Source organism: Mytilus edulis, unplaced genomic scaffold (genome assembly GCF_963676685.1).
Source record: "Mytilus edulis unplaced genomic scaffold, xbMytEdul2.2 SCAFFOLD_1291, whole genome shotgun sequence".
Taxonomy (NCBI): Eukaryota; Metazoa; Mollusca; class Bivalvia; order Mytilida; family Mytilidae; genus Mytilus; species Mytilus edulis.
This window is the reverse complement of record NW_027268932.1, coordinates 877-26,194: the sequence shown is the minus strand read 5'-3', so window position 1 is coordinate 26,194 and position 25,318 is coordinate 877. Positions and strand designations below refer to the sequence as shown.

The 25,318-nt window shown below is 31.2% G+C and overlaps 2 protein-coding genes across 2 annotated transcripts; one reads left to right on the top strand and one right to left on the bottom strand.

Annotated features, from left to right (window-relative positions):
- Window positions 1–120: 120 nt before the first annotated feature.
- On the bottom strand, window positions 121–16,208 carry LOC139509124 (serine/threonine-protein kinase Nek1-like; the record flags this gene model as incomplete). Its single annotated transcript, XM_071296080.1, has 12 exons — window positions 15,865–16,208; window positions 11,761–11,796; window positions 10,381–10,441; window positions 9,924–9,965; window positions 9,397–9,452; window positions 8,237–8,320; window positions 3,450–3,517; window positions 2,939–3,025; window positions 2,061–2,115; window positions 972–1,015; window positions 508–588; window positions 121–196 (listed from the first exon to the last, which is right to left on the bottom strand). Coding segments are annotated over exons 1-12 (807 nt in total), but the record flags the coding sequence as incomplete, so codon positions are not given.
- Window positions 16,209–17,696: 1,488 nt separating this feature from the next.
- On the top strand, window positions 17,697–22,801 carry LOC139509122 (NADH dehydrogenase [ubiquinone] 1 alpha subcomplex subunit 2-like). Its single transcript, XM_071296079.1, has 3 exons — window positions 17,697–17,808; window positions 20,794–20,900; window positions 22,626–22,801. Exons 1-3 carry the CDS (start codon window positions 17,717–17,719, stop codon window positions 22,712–22,714), a joined length of 288 nt encoding a protein of 95 aa, XP_071152180.1. The 5' UTR covers window positions 17,697–17,716; the 3' UTR covers window positions 22,715–22,801.
- The last annotated feature ends 2,517 nt before the right edge of the window (window positions 22,802–25,318 follow it).

Genomic DNA, 25,318 nt, shown 5'->3' with positions numbered 1-25,318 from the left:
AATAAATGAAAGTATAATGTAATGCTACTAAGTAAGTGGGATTATCATTTGTGACTGATCAAATGTCTTTTTTATTATTTCATTCATTGCAATTTAACAATAATAACATCTAATACTTACTTCATCAGTTAAGAATTTGGGAACTCTTCTTTGAACAAATGGCATCTTTAATACAGAATTTACTGATGGTCTGTCTCTGGGAAATAAGAAATTCATATATTACATAAACATCAAATAAGCAAATTTTAACAAAAAGTATGTTGTAAAACAAAAAAGTATTTAATTTTTGCAATAATTGAAAATAAAAAGTGTTTCAGAGGAAACATCTTTTAAAACAGATGTGATGCATATGTTACAAGACAGGTACCTATATCTTTTATATCATTTTGAACATGAACAGATATTTCTCTAATTTTCAAATTTCAAACAAATTTTCAATAACTTCACCATGCATTAATATCTGCATTTATAACTTTTTATTATACAACACTATTATACAATTCATACTTTGGTGTTCTTTTAAACAATTTAGCTATCAGCCCTCGTAAATCATAGCTGTACTTTGGTGATATGGGTGGATATGAACCTCTACAAAAGAAATTGGAATAAAAAAATATAGTTTGTTATCTTGTTCATCAACTTTATCAACATTTGTTATTTATCTACTGAGAACCAAATTATTTAGATTTTTGTGGACACTTTGCTCCAAGATATATTAGACCTTACTAGCTAACTTCACAGTGATTCCTTTTCAATATTTTCTAACATTTATGTATTTATAAAAAGAGAAAGTTAACAATCAGAAATGACAACTAATATTCATGTTGATTTTTTTGCTTAAACATGATCTAATTACTTGCAAAAATTAGTTGGGATTACAGTATTGTATTTATCTCATCTTATTTTTCATATTAAAGGTCTCACAAAAATTTGACTTATATATCTTCTTTGAAGACAATAAATAAACTTACCTTATAATTTTTAATACAAGATTTTTCATATTTCCAGCTTCAAACTGAAAAAAGTAAAAACAAGTTGAACTGTGAGCTCTTTCTCAATAATGATATACCCACACTAATCATGATAAAATATCCATGTAAATAGGAAGCTGATAAGCAATTAATATGAATATGCATTACACAGTAAAACAAGCTCACAATAGGCTTCATATAAATTTAAGGAAGCTCAGATTTTTGAGTTACTGGGTAACAGTATATATTGGGTGGATGGAAGAAAGAAAGGACAGATGTAAACCAGTATTGGCATACTAAACATACTAATTATAACATTTGAATCCATCAATACATTGGTTAACTTATTTCTGATTGAAAAAAAGTCTGTATTAACTGTTTGAAAACTGAAGCAATAGACAACTTTCGAGTTCGATGCATTTCCGTCAAAAACTCTGGTTTTAGTGAACGTCATTTGTGCGTTTAGGGGCGTCGTCACTTCCATTCCAATGTTGAGCGAGTGGTTGGAAAACTATGATTCTATATTGTACGAATTATTCGGCAAATTGAATTCTCAAATTGACAATCAGCATTGCTGTCATTAGGGAATTGTCATTAAGTACCTACAGAACATCCATTATTTCTAGTTTATCCTGCACAATGACGATCACTAAGACGCTTGATGAACGTAAATAGTGCAGGGATACAGGTGACCCCCTCTATCTGGTAAATGACGTCATAAAGGCGCGTATAATTGACGAGTTTTTTCCGGTGACGGATGAACTCGAAAGTGGTCTATTGAATCACCCTACAAAACAGACCAAAATTAATGTTTTATTTCGTATTAGAATGTTCCAAATTTAATCAAAGTCTTATACTTGTACATATATACATGCACTTGCATAATATCAAATTCTATCTGATGCAGCTCATATATATACTGCATGTAATGTTTTAGTGTTTCTCTGAATGTTTTTTAATATGATGAAATAACATTAACAGTATAAAATTTGTTGAGCACATTTTGATCTCCCTATATTGATGGAATACAAGAAGGGTGAGGAACGGAAATCGTGCTGATGATTATACTATAACATAACATATACTTACTGCATGCTTTAATGTGGCTATCTCATATAAAACACAACCAAGGGACCAGACATCACTACAAATGGAAGAAAAAAAACATAGAATAAACATTTCAGCAATCCTAAACCCTATCAAAGCTGTCAGTTCAGTTTATTATTTTTGGTATACAACAAGAATGTGTCCCAAGTAAACGGATACCCCATCCGCATTTCATTTTCTATGTTCAGTGGACCATGAAAATGGGATAAAATCTCTAATTTGGCATTAAAATGAGAAAGATCCTATAATAGGGAACATGTTTACTAAGTTGCAAGTTGATTAGACTTTAACTTCATCAAAAACTACCTTGATCAAAAACTTTAACAAAAAAATTTAACCTGAAACAGGACAGACAGACGGATGAATAGACGGACGAACAAACGGAAGCACAGACCAGAAAACATAATGCCCATAAATGGGGCATAAAAATGTTTTCTCTATGTAATGCTAATTACATTAAAAGCCTGTAAACATTTGCACACACCTACCTTTACAATAAGTATTCAAGATCAAGAATGGCAATAAAAGTGATGCTCTGACACAATGTAATATTATGTAGAATCTCATGAGTTTTGTTTCAGTAACATTTAACCAATATTTTCTTAGTTTTGTATAATTGATAATACATCAACACCCATAAGGATACAATTTACTACATGTACACTAATTCCATTAGGAAATCTAGTTTTTGTTCCAGGTTTTTCACAGGCCAAGATCTTTCTGTGAGATTCTGGTTTAACACTCAAACATTAGATGTTAAAATTGAATAACAATTAAATATGAAGCACAATTAATTGGTTGTTTGCATAAGTTTCCGGTGGCAAGTTTTCAGGACATTGATTTGCTACTAAGAATCTCACCTTTTATTATTATATGGCCTGTTTTCACATATTTCAGGTGACAGATAATATGGTGTTCCTATACATGTCCTGGCTAGTTCAACAGTGCTATAAATAGAACATAATTAGTCACATATTTCAAGTTTTATGTATTACATCAATATGACGAACTGAAACAAAGCACTTGTCACCATTTGGCTATTTTGATAAGTTATAATAACTTCAATCTTAACAGCTTACCTGAAAGTTTAAACTTCAGAAAATCTATCATAAAATTTTGAGAATAATAACATTTTTAATCACTCATGCACCATTCTGACAGCAGTCAAATTTATAAAAAACATATTTAACCCCAATTTTCTTCTGCTTAAAATTCAAGCTGGTAAAATGACATTACATATTTACAATCAACTAATCAACCAAGCAAGCAGCACATTAACTGCTAAAGAACAAGAATATGAGAACTATAAATGTGTTTACATGGCCTGATAGTAAAAAAAGTTGTGGTCCCAGCAGATTTAATTTATTTTACCTTCCTAAAACTTTAGCAATGCCAAAATCTCCAAGCTGAACAAGTCCACTTGCTGTCAAAAATATATTCTGTGGAAGAAAAAATATCAAACAACAATTTAGAATATATGTCTCATCTTACAAACCCCCTACCTAATAGACTAATTTATTGTTGTTTGTATTTGATAAAGTAACATGTAGTTTTTAACCTATATATCGTTTGATCTCTGAGTGAGAGTTGTCTGATTGGCAATTATACCACATCTACTTATATAAAACTTGCTGCTAATTCAGTTATTCAAAATTTTAATTAAAAATTTATTGTCTAATCTTTGGTTCATTCAGGCAATTGTACAATATCTTTATTGCGGAATTCAAATTTAAAATAAGTCAGAAGTTAAATTATTAATATAGGCAATGGTTTTTATTTTACATAAGTATTTTTGCAATTTTGTTAAATGGGAGATAACCCATATGAATTATGTCCCTTTACAATTACAGTTATTAAATGAGAAAATGAAAAATGTAATGAGTATAAGAACAATATAGATAGAAATAAAGTTGATGATATATTTGATAAATTGTCTGCATATGTAAATGATGTAAATAATGTTACTAAATATATGAATAACATTGTTACTGATATTTGTGATACTTTAACCAAATCTGCAGAGGCAACATTCGGAACTTCGACATTTAATAAAACTATGTTTAAGTGCTCAAAGAACCAGTTTAGTAAAGACTGGTACAATATAGATTGTAAAAAAGCGCAACGAGAATTTAGAAAATCTAAGAGATTATACAAACATTATGGGTCGAACATTTTTAAAGAACGACTTAGACAAAGTGAATTATATTATAAAAAAAGTTATGGATGTTAATATTAGGAATCATAATACTGAAATGAGCAGAAAGATGAAGGAATTAAAAACAAAAAATCCAAAAGAATTTTGGAAATTGTTCAATAGAGGTAGAAAAAGAGAGAAAAGCAATATTTCACTGCAAAACTTATTTGATTTTTTCAAGGACTTAAACAAAAATAAGTTCGAAAATGAGTTTTTGATAGAAAACGATGTAAATTCGGATACAGTAAATGAAAATTTGAATTGCCCAATAACCCGAGATGAAATTTTGAAAGCTGTAAAAAAAGCTAAAAATAATAAATCACCGGGTGAAGACCAAGTTATTAATGAATATATTGCTTCTTCTCTTGATTGTATGGGTGATATTTATGTACATTTATTTAATATTGTATTTGATACGGGAATCCTGCCTGAGGCTTAACTTATTGGAAATATAATACCTATTTTCAAAAACAAGGGGAGTAAATTAGACGCAAAAAATTATAGGCCGATTGCACTTTTGACATGTCTAGGGAAAGTTTTCACGTCAATTCTTAAGACAGACTTGGGGATTTTGTTGAAAATTATAACATCTTAAATGAAAACCAAGCAGGTTTCCGGCAAGGTTATTCCACAACGGATCATGTTTTTTCATTAAATGCTTTATTTGAATTATTACGGGTGAAAAAGAAGAAATTATTTTGGTTATTTGTCGACTTTGAAAAAGCTTTGATTTTATTCATCGAAACTCATTATTTTTCAAACTGATATTGTTCATAATTCAGAAGTTTCCAATATCTTTGCCTGTAAAACAGGAGTTAGACAAGGGGAAAACCTTTCTCCTTTACTTTTCTCCTTGTATCTAAATGATTTACAAGAATTTTTAGAAAATTCTAATATTGAAGGAATTCAGTCTGTAACAAAAGATATTGAAAATGAACTTTTTGTATATTTTAAATTTTTTCTGTTATTGTATGCTGATGATATGAACTCGATATGTTTGATAAGGCTATTGTTCCTATACTAACTTATGGGTGTGAGATATGGGGATTTGAAAATTTAGATATTCTTGAGAGAGTTCATTTACGTTTTTGCAAATATATATTGAGGTTAAAAAGTTCAACCCCCAATTTTATGGTCTACGGGGAATTGGAAGATACCCAATTTCAGTTACCGTCAAGTCATGTATGATTAATTTCTGGTGTCGTTTACAAGAAGGGAAAGAGAACAAACTATCATGTCTATCATATAAGCTGTTATATGTAAATTTCAATAACTATGGTTATGATAGTAAATGGATATTAAATATAAAGAAAATTGAGAAACGTTGGGTTGTATTGAGTGTTCAGCAAAGATTAAAAGATCAGTTCATTCAAGAATGGTCAACAGAAATGAACAATTCGCCCAAGGGGCTGTGTTATAGATTGTACAAAAATGTTTTTAAATTTGAACACTATTTATCAGTACTACCATTTAATTTATTAATAACCTTATGTAAATTGAGATGTGGGAATAACCGTTTGCCCATTGAGACGGGAAGGTGGCGCAACATCCCAAGATCTTAAAGATTGTGTCACCTTTGCGCCTCAGCTGACATTGGTGATGAATACCATTATATCATGTCATGTAATTATTTCAAAGATGAAAGATGCAAATACTTATCACTATATTGTAATAAAAATATAAATGTTATCAAATTCAAACAAGTATGTTCAACCCAAAATATTGTTGAGTTTGAGAAACTTTGTAGATTTATTAAATCTATTTCTGTGAAAGTCTATCCTCCTGGTTAATACAACTATATGTTTATTTATAATTTTTATAAATATTTATCATATCCAGTGCTCTAGCTAGAAATCAAAAGGGGCAGGGTGCCAGTGGAGGGCAGGGCACTTTTTATGATAAGAAAAGGCACTGCTCATTTTTTTGTCTACGTTTCTGTGTCGTTTCTGTGTGTATCACGAGTTAACGAATCTCTTTTTTTTTACTGTATATGTTGTTTTTCTTAAATAAAGATGCTTTTCAACTATAGTCTTTATTTCATTGTTTGTGTAGTTATGAATGATATAGTACATCTTCATCAACATATTATGTTTTTACAGTTCAACTTCACTCTACCAATTATCAAAGAATATGTGTTTTTTTTTTGTTTTTTTGTTTTTTTATCTATATAGGAATTATAGATTTGAATACATCATTTCATCTGAATCAGAGAGCATTACTAATTTAACAATGTTTAGAACATGGATTGCTAAAAGTATAATTATCAAGTAGAAATTGCAAAATATATTTTTTAATATGTTCAAAGACAGTTAATATCTTTAAGGTAACATTATTATGTTATTATATATTCAATTGGTAATTTATTCCTTTTTTTGGTACTAGATAATATTTTTAGAGCACAAATTTGTAATAAGCTAAAACAGGGGAAGTAACTCCAAAATCAATTTCCACCACGTTTGGGTTAATTAAAATCTGTGCTTGTCGCTAACAAGTTGAGATGGAAGGCATTTCTGTAAAGGCATAGTTTTATTTTGATGACTTAAATTCAATTCTAAAGTCATGAAAGTCTTCATTTATATATGTTCCAGACCGTATGAGTATTTGGACCGTACGCGTACGGTCTGGACCGTATGCGTACTTTTTCAAAATACTCATATGGTCGGACCGTACGCGTACGGTCTGACTAATATTAAAAAGTTGGTCAAGTTTATTAGTTACAAATGCATATAGCAGATCAACATAACTTAACTATTGAATTAATATAAAAAAGTTCAATTGTAATTGAAACAAAAACTTTATATATTAACTTCTTTTTAAATTCACGCTAATTAAACCTGTTAGTCTCTTGAATTAAGCATGTCGATCAGTAATACATTAATTGAATTATGATCACTGAAATTGAAGATATTGGAAGTAAACATGATGTGAGAGGTCAATTGTTTTAGAATATTTAGCAACTTTACAAAAAATGCAAATGCAAAGGAACGTGCATGAACTGCATACATAAAAAATATTACGTTACTTGAATTGTGTCCCCTTGGGCGAGAGTACCAAAATAGGATTCAGACATAAAATTAAACAAATACTTAATTTCAAATGTTCGATTGTTCATATCTATCATTGTAATAAATTATCAATAACAATTTGTAAAGCTAAAAATAAAGGTTGTGATAAATGCTTGTTTCAATTTAACCCATATGATCAAATAACATGTATGGTCAGCTCGTACTGGACCGTACGCGTATACTCATACGGTCCGACCGTACGCGTATGGTCGGACCGTACGAGTATACGTATACGGTCCGGACCGTACGCGTACGGTCCAAATACTCATATGGTCCTGGAACATATACGCTCTTCCATTGTGACTTGGAGATCGAAAATGCCGACCCAAGCTAAACACACTCGCTGACACATTCATCAAAAGTATGACAAAAAGATACATTGTCCTAATTAAATTACCTAGTTATTAACACCTTTGAAGTCATTATCATTGTAATTGATTGTGCTGACATGATTAACCTGGGGGCAATCACACAGGTGTCATGTAATTAACTTGGAGATCAGAAATCGATGAAACAAAATTTTACCAAAACGGCACAAGACAATTTTGGAAAAAGACGTCAGGGCAGAAGGGCGCGGATGAAGGCACCCAGGGCGCATCTGAGGGCACACAGGGCGCAGCTGAGGGCACCCAGGGCGCGGCGCCCTTCTATTTTGGGCTAGCGAGACCACTGATATCTATTTGTATTTCACACATGCTATATCTTATATATGTAATATATATTATTGTAATATCTTCTCTATAACTATGTATTTGGTTTATGAGAATAAAGATCATTCATTCATGTACTTACATTAAATTATTTGTACTATATGTTGCTTTTTCTTATGTCTCCATTATAGTTAAAGCTGTATTGATTATTGAGACTTTACAAAGAAGTGTATAGTTAAATATAGTTACCTGAGTCTTGATATCTCTGTGAAGAATTTTCCTGTCATGGACATACTTTATGGCAAGTGATATCTGTACAAACCAATCCATTACCTACATGTATAATGCATCATAAATATGACAAATTAAGACTCTTTATCACCTCACATCGACTTGGAGAAGATGTAAAGCATTACAGTGATATAGTCAATTTGGACTTTAAAAGAGTTGTTTTCGGAAACTGTGGGACTTTGGTATGTAATAGTTTAACATTTATGCATGGTACACTAATAATTTCATTCAGCGTTCTTTAAATCTTGATGAATTTGTCCAGTGCTAACCTTATCCCACGGGGGGTCTCAACATGGGATTTTGGGTACAGGTGTGCAGCTGGGATTTTAAAAACATTCCCCCATTCATATATTGAATAATTGTGAAATCCCTACCTATACATATATTTCACAGCGAAATCATAACCCATTCATATATTTATCAGCTCAAAATTTTCACAATCGGTCAATTACTACCTATTGATATATTTCCTCGGTAAAATTGCACCCCATTGATATATTTGACGGATCAAAAAAGGGACCCATTCCAGCGGCACATATGTATATACCTTTATATAGGAAGAGACCCCCCCCCCCCCCCCCCCCCCCGTGCCTTATCCTCTTCCAAATCATGACCTCAAATATTTTATATGTAATTTCCATTCCCTCTGAATCATGTGAACATTTTCAATTATATAGCAACATAACAATACAAATAATGAAATGAGGAAAATTTCCTATCTACATCATCTATTCTTCTTAAGGTGGTACCCAACACCTTCACTAAAATTAAATTGGCTCGTTTAATTTTCATAAAATTTTGACAAAGTATTTACTTTGACCCTTTGACAAAAATATAAGAATTTCAAAAAATTTGAACCAATCATTTTATCAGAAAAATTACACTGGTTACATAGCAGTTTGACAAACACTAATTTTGATCATTGAGAAGCTTAATATTCCCTTAACAATGCAACGTTATTAAAGCGTTCAGCTGATTTTACAGAGTTATCTCCCTGTAGTGTTAGGTACCACCTTAAATCCTAATCTGTTTATACATAATAATAATTATTTTCAATGAAAAGCATGCACAAAACCCTTATGCATATTTTACTGTAAATAATATAGATATAAGCTCACCTGGTCTTCAGGGAAAAGGAGGCCTCTCTGGCTGCTGATCTTATGATAAAGGTCACCTAAAAAATGAAAGTCAATCATAAAAAATTAAATTTCAAATTGTAACTAAACTGCAGAACAATATTGGATAGGAGTTTTTTTAGCCTGTAGTTATTGTTATGATTATTGCTCACAGCTGATCATGATTTTAAATTTTAAAAAGAAATATTCTATAAGAATGTCATTATGAATATTATCAATAAAGTGGACCATAGTCCAATGGTTTCAGTAAAAGCAATCTTTAGTCAAAACTTATTAATACCTGGCATGCTAACAGGAGAAACCCATTTCAAATGGTACCACTACATTATTTCAAATGATTCATTTTTATAGCACTGTCATGACTGTTCGCCTGAATTTGCAGAAGAACACTAAATAAGTGCAACATGTTCATTGAACAAATGAGTATGAGTTGTTTACATGTAAAATTTCATCATATCATGAACACACAGAAAGACTTATTATATTTCACAAGCTTCATTAAAACATACCTTTCTCACAAAAGTCCATAACAATATGTAAATACCCCTTTTCTGAAAAATAAAAATAAGAAAATATTGCAGTAAGATGCTATTTAATATAAGTTATTACTACAATCAGTACAATGGGAAACAATAACCCCACTAATTAATTGATCATAACAATAGAAGTTAACCATTATAGGTCAAGGTATGGTCTTCAACACAGAGCATTGGCTCACACAGAACAAGCTATAAGGGGCCCCAAAAAATTACTAGTGTAAAACCATTCAAATGGGAAAACCATATCCATGAATATCACAATATGTATTGTAATGATAAACATGATAAATATACATTGCCACCCCTTAATAAACTTTATTAAAAAAAAATAGATATACTAAAGCAGATTCTGGCAATTATGCCAGTTTTGAATATATTGTACCGATAAAAATATCTCAAAAATGCCATACAGATAAAATAAACTTACCTTCAAAAGATTCTCTGTATCGTACAATATTTGGGTGATGTAACTGGGCCAGTACTGAAACCTGTCATCAAAAATAGTTAAACTAAGATATTTTTAGGAAAGTGTCAAAATAAACATCATATAAATGAACACATGAATTAGCATGATGAGTGAATACCTCATCGTTTGTTCATTGATCAACAAACACATCAATAAATGTTCAAAATTCATGAATTTAAGTAATTATATTAATTGCATAGCAATATATTTCCCACAGAAAGTAACCAACATTTATCGCACAATAAATTCTAATATTGCACTCATGCAATAAATCTTCAAAAATCATGATGTCATCAACGACAAAATCTTACTTTAAACCAATTTTTACTTCAAATATTATATTGCTATGCAATAAAAGGGTTATTGCATGAATAATAGGGAATATTGTCCCTCGTAGAACATATATTGCACTTGCAAGCTCGTGCAATATAAAATTCTACTCAGGACAATATTCCCCAATATTCTTGCAATAACCCTATAATATTATATGAAAATAACAATAAATTATAAAAATTGAATAGGAGTTCCATGGCTGCATTCGCATATATACTAAATAAATGGCAAATGTTTTCATATAACTTTATAAAATAACATAACTTAAGTTCAGTAAAAGTGACACAACCCAAATTCCTACTTGATCTGAGTTTAGTGGTAATAAGCATTGTGCATATAAGTTTCCTAACATTTGGTTGAGAAAGGAAACAAGAAAAATTCAGAAATTTTTCCATTTGTGAAGGGGCATAACTCTAGAAAGTTAAAGTGACATCACCCTAAATCAAATTTGATCTGTGTATTGTGGTATTGTAATAAGCATTGTATATAAGATTCATACCATTTTATTGAGGCACACTTACATGTATATAATTAACAGGCTTAAATACATGAAATAAGAGAAATGAAAAATTCAGAATTTTTTTTATTTGTAAAGACCATAACTATAGAAAAGTAAAAGTGACATCACCAAAATTCAAACATGATCTGTGTTTGGTGGTAATCAACATTGTGTATTTGATTGAGGCAAACTTAGGTTTTAGAGCAGAAAGGACAGCGGACAGACTAACAAGGGTAAAACATAATGACACCTTCACTACAGTGAGGGAATAGCTATCATTGGCTGTTGGCAATTCTGAGAGATTACTTTGTAGAAAACAGACAAAATTTACAACTACTGGATTGACAAATTGTAGCTACAGCTGTATATATCTGAATATTTTAACAAATAAATTGTATGTTTGGCAGACCATATATATATGACATGTTTGATATAAATGAATTCAAGATTTATGAATATGTTTTTTTATAGAGACAAACAACTTTTGTAAACATAGTAAAGATAGTTACCTCCTTTCTAGCATCTTCTCTTTCCTTTGCTTTCATCTGAGGAAACAAAGAAAGTTATTAACATATGAATTTAACTTTTATAATCATGATAATAGACAGTTCTTTTTATTTTAGAACAGAAGAAAGAATCTTTTAACCCATGTACAACTTTACACTGGAACACTATACTACATGCCACCAACAGTGGTTGTCTTCAAGACTAGCTTAAGGTAGATTGATGGTATACCGCCATCTTGGATTGAACAATCACAGTAAAAAAATCGGTCTAGTTATTTGCCTAAATCTGCAAATTTGGAGACAGATTTGCAATTTGATGGTTAGACTGTTTAATAATATAAAGAAAACTTGGCAATTTATTGTATAATTCAAAATAATTAAACAAATATCATTTTATTTTGCTTTTTGAATCATTTTTTTCAAATGAGCCATTTAAGGGAAGATAACTCTTTTAGTAAAAGATTTATACTGGACAGATAGGTAATTTTTTTCTTTTTACTTGTAGCAAGAAAATAAGTTCAGTGACACCATTTTTTCTTTTTATTTTCTTAAAACATATTACAAAACCTATCTTTTCACAATTTATTTCAAAATTCTATCTCATAGATTATTTTTTATGCACACAATTGTGTTTTTCCATTAACAATCTAACCAAATTTAGGCAATTTTCAACGACTCATAGCTTGAAAAATAGCACGGTGACCCCTACTTTTTATTATTTTTTTGAAAAGAGCATATTAAAATCTTCATTATGGCTAAGTATAAGAAAATTCTGTCTCAAAAAAGATTTACTTATGATCTACCTTAAATGAGATGATCTTGACCGCTACCATCTAAGGATCTTTTTAATTTCAATGTAAAATGAATATACAATGTACATGTATATCACAAACCTCTCTGTTGTTTTATTAGTTATTACAATATGTATCTAAAATTGACAGAATAATCATCATGATCATGCAATGGTAAATTTTCTAACAACTACAATAATTTCATTGGCACATACTCATCAACAATAAATTATCTTATAAATTACAATAGTACTCCAAACTGACAACAACACTTCAAATCGTCTTCAATTTTATTTGCCATGTTTGCTATAACAACAACAACAACAACAACAACAATACTTTATTTCAAGAGGGTTACACAGTTAGCTATATAACTAATCTTCCCTGAGGCCCTCATCATGAGAAATCAAACAAAATGCAAACATATACATTGCATACATTAGTATAAAAGTCAAGTATGATAATTATGTTTAGTACAACTTGATAAAATGTGATGTAAAAAAAATAAACATGATGACATGATCAGTTTTTAATATTATTGATACAGCTAGGTTGATTTCAATAAATGATCTGTTATTTTGTATTTGAAAGAATTAACATTTGTAATATTTCTTAACGGTATTGGCAAATTATTCCACAAGAATGGTCCAGAATACATAAAAGATTTTTTGAACAATTCTGTTTTTGGTTTAGGGAGTATGAGGTTTCCTTGAACAGCATTTCTCAAGGGGTATGGATTTCTGTTTGAAACATAATGAAACTTGTTAGTAAGATATGATGGGGCATTATTTTTAATGCACTTAAATGTCATCACTAACTTATGATATTTTATTCTCTGTTCAACTGTCATCCAGTTTAAGTGTTTGAATAAGGGTGCAGAAGGAGCGAATGGGTCTGTTTCTAGTATTAATCTAGCAGCCCTCTTTTGTAATTTTAATATCCTTTTTTAAATACACCAATCTAAGATTCTTCCTAGCTATGGTCTACATGTTTCACCTGCAAGGCAGGCTTCATCAGGACAATTTTTATACAGAAATTAATCCCTGAAGTACTCAAAGTGGTGCATAAAATTTGACGTCGTCATGGTGAGAGAAACAATGAAAAGTGAAAGTAGCAATACAGAGTTATATATAGATAAGATAAATATAGAAAATTAAAGTTTGTTTAAAATGTAACTTGAGTTTGTTTTACTATTATATGATACATGAAATTGTTCTAAGGCTTGGTATCTAATTGGACGAACTTCCCATGGTTCCTACCACTTCGCAAGGCTTCTCTTCCAACCTTGCCTTGTGTATTATTTTAATGTTGCATTCATTTGACAACCCTGCATACCAAGGTATCCACTTCAGGGACTCTATCGAAATGATTCACACAGGCGTTGGTCATGTTGGTACACCTCATGGAGTTTAATTTTATAAATTACAAGTATAATCATGATAATACATATAATAGAATTTATCACTTTTATATTTCGGAATCAGTGACACTTCATTACTTGAACAATAGCATGAATAGACATGATAGACGTCATACAACAATCACTTTTCCTTTGTGGTCCTAGACATTATCTATCGTGACATCAAAATTTAGGAGAAACCTTTGTGATTAAGGACAAATAGCGATTAATGGTGCATGATAATGTCAATACTCAACAGACGAATTTCAAATTTGTGCTCTTTCCCCTTTATTTTCTTTGCCACAATGCTAATGTTATTATGTCAATGGTCAAAGTAGGAACCAATTATTCAATTAAGTTGTTTACACCATTTGAACTTAAGGACAACTACTGCAACTCATTCATAAAAAGAATCTTAGATTGGTGTACTAAACATGTGTAACCGGAGAGCATGTACAAATGTATCTACTCTACAAATTTATATCGTCACCACTGGGATTCAAACCCCAGTCGCCTGTGTGATAGTCAGTTAACCCATTGAGCCAAAGAATTGATTCCCTAGCTCAGTTGATTAAGACTGGCTTTATATGTTCTACTTGTACTAAGGAGGGGAAGCAACCCCGCTACACATGGGTGCCTCTTAAAGATCGCCGCTGCAAAGACCGACTCACCATGGCATACAAGATCCACAATTGATTGGTGGATATTGACCCCTCTAATTATTACAAACCCGGAGATTCAACAACCAGAGGAGGCCACCGCATACACCAACAGCGCACACTAAAAGACCAATACAGGTACTCCTTCTTCCCAAGATCAACCAGGGAATGGAACACTCTACCGGAAAAAGCCACAATAGCAGCTACACTAGAAGGGTATCAGGTCCGTTCGCGCCCAATATAGTTTCGCACCCTACACGTTTGCACCTCACATTTTCGCCCCCCACGTCCGTTCGCACCCTACATGTTCGCGCCCAATTTTTAATAAAATTTAAGTTAAATTGTTAGAAATTATTCATATGAATATAACAAATAATTGTATTCTATTTGAATAAAATTTGAGAATTTATTGAATAGATTTTTTTTTTATCAATCTGATGATTAATTATTAAATGTTGATTATGTATGATTATTGCTAATTGGTATCAGAGACGTATTATATGTCTCTGTTGGTATTTATAAACAGCCTAATTGGTGTTATTGTTTACTGTTGTTTATAAATCATGATTGTTGTTCTAAATTGCTTTGATGTAAATACTAATAAAATAAATATTAATCATAGCAATACACTTACCATGCATAAAAGCAGCAGCATACCAGTTGTTCAACATGTTGTCAGATTCGCACTTAATTGACTAGAACCAGTGAAAAACAAATTATTTCAATACACTAACCAAAACACGATTAAGAATTATTCAACTCACTCCGACTTTAAAACAAGGACTTTTTTTTTATAATCTTGTCATGACACAAAAAAACTTGTCAGTATCTCGAATTATTTAGAAACAATGGCATATATATTCATACCAATACACCTCCAAAAAATCGGTAAAATTGGGTGCGAACGTGTGGGGTGCGAACGAACTTTTTGCAAAATTTGGGTGCGAACATGTGGGGGGCGAATGTGGAAGGGTGCGAACGTGATTGGGTGCGAACAGACCCGGATTCCACTAGAAGAGTTCAAGGCCAGCCTTACCATCCTGCCAGAGCCTTGACAGGAGCTTCACACACCTAGATCTCCTTTGACCCCAGATGTACATAGTTTTATTTGTAAATAATTTTCCTGTAAATAGTTTTTATTAAGTGAGGAGGGAAGGTCTCATGATTTCACGAGCAAGAGTCATTTATACACTCAAGAAGAGTCAGACTCTGTACTGAAAGAAGAAGAAGAAGACACATGCTAAAATGTATACTGTACCCTCAACATTTGAATTTCTTTAACGACATACTGCTGACCATTACTTTTATCCCTCACAAGCAATGCTTTGCCAAATGCTCCTTCGCCTATACTTTTAATTTTGGTGTATTTTTCCATGTTTATTTACTTTTTGATAAATTTATTTTTCTTTCATTACTTTCGATTTTCTTGAGATTAATTAAAAAAATTCTGATGGACCATGATGTAAAACTGTATGTTATATAACTAAATTGAATTTGGTTTAAATGTCTTGGTGGGTACAACTATAAAGAAAAATTCATTTCATTGAAATATTCGATGTAAAATTATATTTCGTAAAAGTGGAATTTCAGCGGAAGTGTACAAAATCACGGTCTCACTAATTAGCGACAACAAGAATTTTAGCGACAACAAGCGTCAACAAGCGACAAGAAGCGACAACAAGAATTATTTTAGCGACAACAAGCGACAAGAAACTATTTAGCGACAAGAAAACATTTTTTTGTAATTAAAATTAATTATTGCAATGAATTTTAAAAGAATATGCAAAGAAAATAATTTTAGCGACAAGAAAGTTAAAATTGATAGAAAAAAATGAAACATTATTTACATAATATTTTATCATCTATTATGAATAACAGCCAGTATTACGTTTAATCATTGTATTATGAGATTACTTTTCCTTGTGTTTTAGAACATATTATTTATCTTATAATTTGTTTTTTAAAACTCTTTTCGTGCAATATGTATTAAGCTCGCAAAATGAATTACTTGTGCATCATTGTCCTGAAAATATTGACACAAATTGTGAAATACAAAGAACTGAAACCAAACAGGAGGAAAAGAAAATTGAAATGTGAATGTTTTCATCTTTTTATTTGTTTATTGCCTCATTAAACGATATTTATCATGTTTATGCATATTGATTGAAGATGAAAGGAAATTAATGACAATCTTGAGTTTTCAACAGGTGTTCACTATTTACAATGATTGTATATTCTGGCGCGTGTAATTGTATAGTCTGACGCGTGTACAAAGTTGACGGTGTTAATTGGATGTTATTGTACACGCTTAAATAATAAAGATGGCAAAGCGTGGCTGAGAGTTCTACAAATAAAGCATCGAATTGACATAACAAGAGTACACTTAGAGCATAGTATTAAGCAAATGAATCAAAATATTATATTCTATTATGCCCGCTCCATATATATCTCCATTCGTTTATTCATACTTTGACTTTGATGAAAACAGATACATACATTATTTTATACATATTCTTCATATTTAAAAATAAAAAAAAGAAGCTCAATCTCTTTCTTTTTCACAAAAGTCAAATTTCTTCTTCTACCAATATACTATTTAAATATAAACTTCACAATCTCTTTCTTTCTCACAAATGTTTCATTTCTTCGTCTATCTATATAATAAAACATTTTAATTAGACATATCTGCTCGTATATTTAAAAAACCCATTAAATACAAATTTCTTTATATCTAATAAAAAAAAATGTTTTATTGTCGCTAAATAGTCTTCTTGTCGCTTGTTGTCGCTAAAATAATATGTGTTGTCGCTTCTTGTCGCTTGTTGACGCTTGTTGTCGCTTCTTGACGCTTGTTGTCGCTAATTAGTGAGACCCCAAAATCATCCATAGTTTCGTTAATACAAATTTAAGATTTTCATAAAAAACGAACATAACAATGTAACATGTGTAAAAGAATAGTATTCTTTCTAAATTCAATATCGCTGCCTCTATCAATTATTTGATTTACCAAATATTTCTGATACTCATTATACTTATTTTATATAATAAATATTTCCAAAATAGTTGTCTTCGTTTCACCATTTCATCTTACATTTACAAACCAGCTGAAAATGGCGTCTGCTAAAGCACTTCGCTTTGGACAGAGTTTAAAAGAGCTGAGAATTCATTTATGCCAGAAATCTACAGCAAGTCAGGGTGTCAGGTTCGAACCTAATATAATGAGTTCATATTTAAAATAACATAAGCTGCTCATATCTTGCAAAATCACTTGCAAAATTGCATTTCTTTATAAAGACTTACGAAAAATAGAATGTGACCTTCACCAAAAATATCTTCATTTTAAAGTAATTGAACAAGTTCTTTATACTATGACCAGGGTTTAAATGTTTTGAGAGAAATGCCGATCAATACCCGTCCAGGAAGGTTTCCATGGCATAGACAATGTAGTAGATACTAGTACTACTGAGTACTGTAAGTTAGCCGAATCCAGGTCCGTTCGCAGCCCATTCACTTTCACACCCACTCATGTTCGCCCCCTTTCATTTTCGCACCCAAAGTCCGTTCGCACCCTACAGGTTTGCGCCCAATTTAATTGGTTTTGTGTTTAATACTTTGTAATCAAGTTTTGGCAAGTGTATTCTTATAAGTATATTTGTTGTCATTGTCTCAAAATAAAGTAAGACAGCATTTTTTTTTGTGCGTTGAATAAATCTTAATCGTGTTATCGATAGTGTATTGTTGAAAAAAATAAAAATCCTTTCTAAATAAAGTGGGATTCTGTCAACGTTTTATTTTGTGTTGAACAACTCTTAATCATGTTTTGGTTAGGTGAATTGCAATAACTTTGTTGCATTGACTTGTTTCAGAACAAATTGAGATTCTGACGACGTTTTTTTGGGGGGTGTTGAATAAATTTGATCATTTTTTGGTTATAATAGTGCATTACTATATTTTATTGTTTCATTGTTTATGTTGTTTCAGATCAAAGAGACCAAGCTGTTAAAAAAAATGATCATTTGTGTTTTTCATTTAAAATCTTCAATGTTTTACTCATACCAAGCTAAATATATTCAGTATTTACACCATAGCAAATTTAAAACAACAATCATGATTTTCCAATCATTCAACTGGAATTTGAATTAAAATTGGGCGCGAACGTGTGTGACAGAATATAAGTTCCCCCATAATATATGTTCACACGGTTACATGGAAATGTAACAATAATAAAATAATTATTGTTACATTGAAGACTAATTGCCGGAATGCAGGGCTGGGTAAGGAACCCATTAATTACGAATTTAACAATAGTAATTGAGTCTACGGTTTCATTAATTGCGTTATTTTTACATAAATACACTTCAATGTACGCTGGGACTAGTAATGTATCAGTTTTTTGGGCATGTTTTAGTCCGACGTATTTTGGTGAAACCACTCTAAGCAGCCTTTATACATACAAGTGATGCAGCAATGTGCACGTCAGTATTGCATACTGTACAATTCCATTCTGCACTAACGAATGACTATTGTGGATTATTATATGATTTTATGTTCACATCGCTCTGATTTCAATATCCAACTTAGCATAGCTGAAAAACTTATAAAACTTAAAAGTCAATTTGAATGCAATTAATGTTAACAGTTGCCAACATTCATTCGTTAATCGTTGTTCTTAATTGGCGAAAAAAATAAGCAACAAAACTAGGGAAGGCTAGTTTAAGTTTAATTAATCTACCGTACGTTGAAGTGCAGTAATGCAACAATAACTCAATGTAACCGCAGACACAAATATTATTGTTACATTCGTAATTAATCGGATCCGTACCCCATCCTGTATTCTGGCAATAAGTCTCCAATGTAACAATAATTATTTTATTATTGTTACATTTCCATGTAACCGTAACCAGTGCCTTGTTTTAAATTGATATGATGTAAAACCTGCATGTATTTAGCTTTGTATGAGTAAAACATTGAAAAATTTAAAAGAAAAACACAAAGGATAATTGTTTTTAACAGCTTACCACTTTGTTCTAAAGCGATCATTAAACAAAAAATTATAGCAATATACTAACCACAAATGAACCAAAAAAGATTAAAATTTATTCAACAACAAAAAAATTAGTCGAATCTCATTTTATTTAGAAACTATATATTTTTTTAACTATACACTATCCAAAACATGGTTAAGAATTATTTATTACAAAAGAAACGTTGTCTCACTTTATTTTGAGACAATGACAACAAATATACTTATAGCCATTAGGAATACACTTGCCAAATCATGACTACAAAGTTATTGAACACAAAACCAATAGAAATTGGGCGCAAACATGTAGGGTGCAAATGTGTAGGGGGAGAGAGTGAAAGGGAGCAAATGTGAATGAGCGCGAACGTTCCCAGATTCAATTCTTCTTTAGCTCAGTCTGTTAACAGGCTGACTTGTAACACAGAGGTCCCAGGTTCGAGTCCTGGTGGAGACAAGCAATTTTCAAATGAAAATCATGCGCTCCTGCACAACTACTGTCCTTTGACTTTGTACAAAAAGTTGCTTCAAATTCAGAAATCAACAGTATTAACACTCAAAAAGACTTAACAGGTATGGACTTTGACAAAGTCCCACACCAAAGACTCATCGTTTTTATTTGAATATACACATACATGTGAAAGTCATATACAAATCTATCAAATCTAAAAAATAGTTATTGGTACATCCCTCAACACAGAGCCTTTTCTTTCACTGAACAGCAAGCTATTAAAGTGGCTCAAAATGACCAGGGTAAAAAAAATTCACAGTCCAATAAAAAAAGATAATTTTTAATTGAGAAACACTTTTATCTGAAGAATCTGTAAAAGTCCAGTAGAATCTCACTTTTGGTTGACGAATAGTTTAAATTCTAAAAAGTTAATATTTAATGAAGTCAAATTCTATAAAGTTAATATTTTATGAAGTCAAAATTCATAACTAGACTGGTATTTAATTTCTTCCTTATGCTAATGATAGTCCATTCCACTCATATGAACCACATCAATAAACTGAATGACAGGTTCCTGACTGCTTGAAGTCCAGTGACAAATTATGTTTTACTATTCAAAACATTGAATAAGGTGAAGTAACTTTCCAATGACAGGAAAATCAAAATATATACTTATATGTTGTAATACATTGTATATTTTAATGTTGTTATTTCAGAGAGTTCATAGAGAATTACTATGTTGGTGTTAAGCAGAGTAACCCTAAATTTCCTATTTTAATTAGAGAATGTAGTGGAGTACAACCAAAAGTCTATGCTAGATATGGTTAGTTATTTTTTTAGTTTTCTTTAATATACATGTACATGATTATTTTTTTGATATATATATATACTAGAACACACCCGCGAAATCGCGGGCATATACAGCTTGTGAACTGTTGTAGGATGATTTTTTGTAAAAGATAATTTCATAAAAGGTATCAAAAGCGCTCTACCTTTTTCCAAAGTCAGATATTTGATTCCTTTCTGTTAAATTCAATTATTTTCGTGTTTCTTGCCTCAGACCACAATTATTCTTCTCCTTTGCTACAATACTTTTTTTGGTCAATAAACTCATCATAGATACCAGGAATAAAATTTTACACTTATGCCAGACGCGCGTTTCGTCTATAAAAGACTCATCAGTGACGCTAGAATCAAAAAAGTCAAATCAAATTAAAAATTTGCTCCGTTTCAAAACATCAAATAAATGTAACTGCTTATATATATAGACCTTTATAAGTCTAATAAAATATGCTTCAAGGACAATCCATCAGTGCTTTTTCTTTTGTGAGCATTAACATGCCAATGGTAGGATATGAATCTTGTATAAGTGACTAAGACTGACTAAGGCTAATTTGAGGGGTGGTCGGATGGGTCCTGATCCCGAAATCCCAAGATGCAGAATTTAAAAAATTAATATCCCGAAATCCCAAAATCGATAAATATATTCCCGGATCCCGTACAGACCAGAGAGTCTCTGTATATAAATGTAGTATAATCGTAGTTTACATGTAGATGATTGTCCTCTATAAGGAGGTATAATAGTTGTTGTTCTTGCGATCTAAACACCATGATATGGAGAACGCTCTGATTGGCCTATTTATTTTTCATTTTTTGTTATCTTTCATACGATTGGTTGTATTTGTGCATGTTTCAAACCGGAAGTCTTAACTATGACTAAAAGTTAGTCTGATGAAGGAATCATATCCGGGACTTTTTTTTTGTCGTTTTTCTCCCAAAATAACTCAATCTGAATAACCATAAGAATGGATGACAAATGCGACTATGCATGTTACCTATAGGACACTGAGGCATGATGATTGATTTATTGTGGAAGGAAGAGAAGCGACACACAAAATGAGGTCTTCTCGTTTAATAGTATAGATGAAACAATGTCATTTGAGTTTTTTAACCAAAATGAAAGAGAACACATCCCTGAGATTTTTAAAACTTTCACACGTAAAATTGCTATGTGAACAATTGAATACACTGTCTAAAGCATTTTAAAGATAATACAATAACAATGAAATTATTTCACCACAAAATTTTCTATTTAGGTAAGCATTAATCAATGTTAATATGACTTGGACACACTTATAAAAAATTGAAAGAAAATTGATGTATTAGGGGAGATAACTCATTTAATTTGTTCTATTCAATGCAGTGCATTCAAAGATTTGGAAACATCTGAAAACCGTATTGGAAATAATTGTCTTTTATATATTTCAAATCTTTATCAATTAATTTTTTCTGTTTTCAAAATGGTTTCCATACAAATGCATGTACAATTTTTTTGTTTTTCTTAAAACAGCTTCTGTTAACATGGTTATGTATACAGTCATATTTTAGCACAATTGTTGTAATATCATAATATTAATAACAAATTTTCATACAAGAAACAAAACAAATGTTTTATTTGCAAGCGTGTACATGTGTTTATTTTAATTATGTTAAATGTTGTTACAGATGATGGCACATGTATGCTAATTTGATATTTTTTTTGGTACAGAATTTGGAAAAGAACACAGCCTACCATTATCAAACATGACAAAAGACCAAGTGTTGGATGCTTTGAAAACATTATCACAGAGATCTTGATATTTATATCAAGCTGGTTATTTGTGAATGACTAGTATTGTTCATACATGTGATTTAAAGTACTGTAAAATAAATCTTAAACTACAATGTGTTACAAAAATCATTGTAAAGTAGTAAATACTTAGTACTGCACACCTATTGAAATATCTGTAGTTTTAGTTTTTGCCTTTGTGGCAAGTGGTCTTGGTTGTTTATTTACATGGATCATGAGCATGTTATGTTTTGAGTTCGATTCTTGTTGTTGCGAAGTGTGCTTGGCTCTGATCTGATTGACTAGGATTACCATTTTTCCTGCTAAAAGTCTGTGATTCTTTCCAGGTACTTTTTCCACCAATCAAAATAAGTTTCCCAGATATGACAAAGTTTTCTGAAGAAAGCATTTTACACATACATATATAATAACAACTGTTCAGAGTCAGCACCAGCTCTTTTGTCTGTTTTAGCTGACCAGTGGTAGTGAGATACGTTTTAACACTGATAATTGACTGTGTTTGTCTCTTGAAAAATATTCATCATGTATGATCAAGTCCAGAAATTTCAAAAGACAAAAAAACACATAAGAAGGTACAAAACACAACAAGAATGTGTCCATAGTACACGGATGCCCCACTCGCACTATCATTTTACATGTTCACTGGACTGTGAAATTGGGGTCAATACTTTAATTTGGCATTAGAATTAGAAAGATCATATCATAGTTAACATGTGTACTAAGTTTCAAGTTGATTGGACTTCAACTTCATCAAAAACTACCTTGACCAAAAACTTTAACCTGAGCTTCACACTATCTTCTTCTTTGTTCAGTGGACCATGAAACTGGGTTCAATACTTTAAATTTGACATTAAAATTAGAAAGATCATATCATAGGGAACATGTGTACTAATTTTCAAATTGATTGGACTTCAACTTCATCAAAAACTACCTTGACCACAAACTTTAACCTGAAGCGGGACGAACGAACGGACGAATGGAGGCACAGATCAGAAAACATAATGCCCCTCCACCTACGATAGGTGGGGCATAAAAACAAAAGAGCCAAAATGGTGAAAGATCAACACTGTAAGAGAATTAAAACCTACTTTTGAGTACTACAATAACAATATACTTGAAAATAAAAGTATCATATAAGTCATGCCTGTGACAAAGCAGTCATATCTATATATCAGCAGTTAGGAAATTTCAAAATTAAATATAAAACATAAAATTACATCGACTGCAGCAATGTTTTCACTGCTAATTGGATCATAGAATTCTGAAGTTGGTATTGGTGGGTGCTTTATTTCAAAAGTTGATACATATGCTAAAGTTTGCTTACAAAATTGATTAATTGACATCTACATTTTTCATTAAATTGAACAACTGTATTGGGGGCTAGCGGGTCTAAATCAATTTTTTTATTTAATATAGGAATTCTCTATATTTTTCTATAAATGAACTTTATCTTATACTTAATAGGAAAATGAAATAAAAAAATGGGGTCACCGTTCGTTTACGCTCACAATCTGCCTTTGAAAGAAGCATACATTTTTGTTAATGTCCTTTTTTTCTGTTGAACTAATGCGGGAAATAGCGGTATAAATATCTAAATAAAAAAAGAACTTAATTACAGAAATTGCTTAAATTTTACAATTATTTAGTTTATGTACAGCTTATTTGAAAACAACAATAAAAAACATAGGTCACTGATGAGTTAAAAAGGATATTTCAATTTTAATGCCAAAAAATGGCATTTTTGCACTAAAGGTAGATAATTTGGAGCTTTTTCAATGATATCTACATTTTAAAAGTCACCTGGGGCCAACACGAATTGATATTTTGGAATGATTTTGTGTAGTAACAACTACTAAAGGTTATAAGTTTAATTCTTTTCTGAAAATCTTATACCCGCGAGCCTCCTTAAGTGGTGGAAGTCATGGGTTTGAACCCACCTCAGTTTGTCTAGTACAAAGCAAGGTTTATATTCATATTGCACTAACATGTTCTCATCCTGTATATGTCTTTGATTTGCAACTGGATGTTAAACAGTCATCCAACATGAAGTTGGATACTTAGACAAGGGATACTGTCCATAACCCTCTCTAGAATTCGGTGTCTGTTCAACTCCCACAGCTAAGTCCAGTCACAAAGATGACTTGAAATCTGACGTCTTATGTCATCAAAAAACCTTTGCAACAACTGTTGCCCAGTTACAGTTCTTTCCAAGTCGACCTTCCTTGCACAACCTAGCACTTTTTTCCTTATTAAAAATGATCTTTGATAGTATCTTATTCTTGTTACATTTGATCATAAATTTTCTAGCCTTTAGGTGATTTTGAGCTGGGTATATTTTACAGACACTTGTCTTTTGTTTAGTATGAAATAAGGAGATGTGGTATGGTTGCCAATGAGACAACTATCCAACAGAGTCCAAATGATGTGAATTTAAGCAATATTGGTCACTGAACTGTCTTCAACAATGAGCAAAATTATACTGTGTAGTAAAAGGCCTATTTGTTGAACTCTACATGTCTTATGGTTTGTTGTGGTAGTGTCTCAGTTATTTTTACATTTCCTCATATTCATTATTTTTACATAATAACTGAAAACTATTTAATTGGTGATAT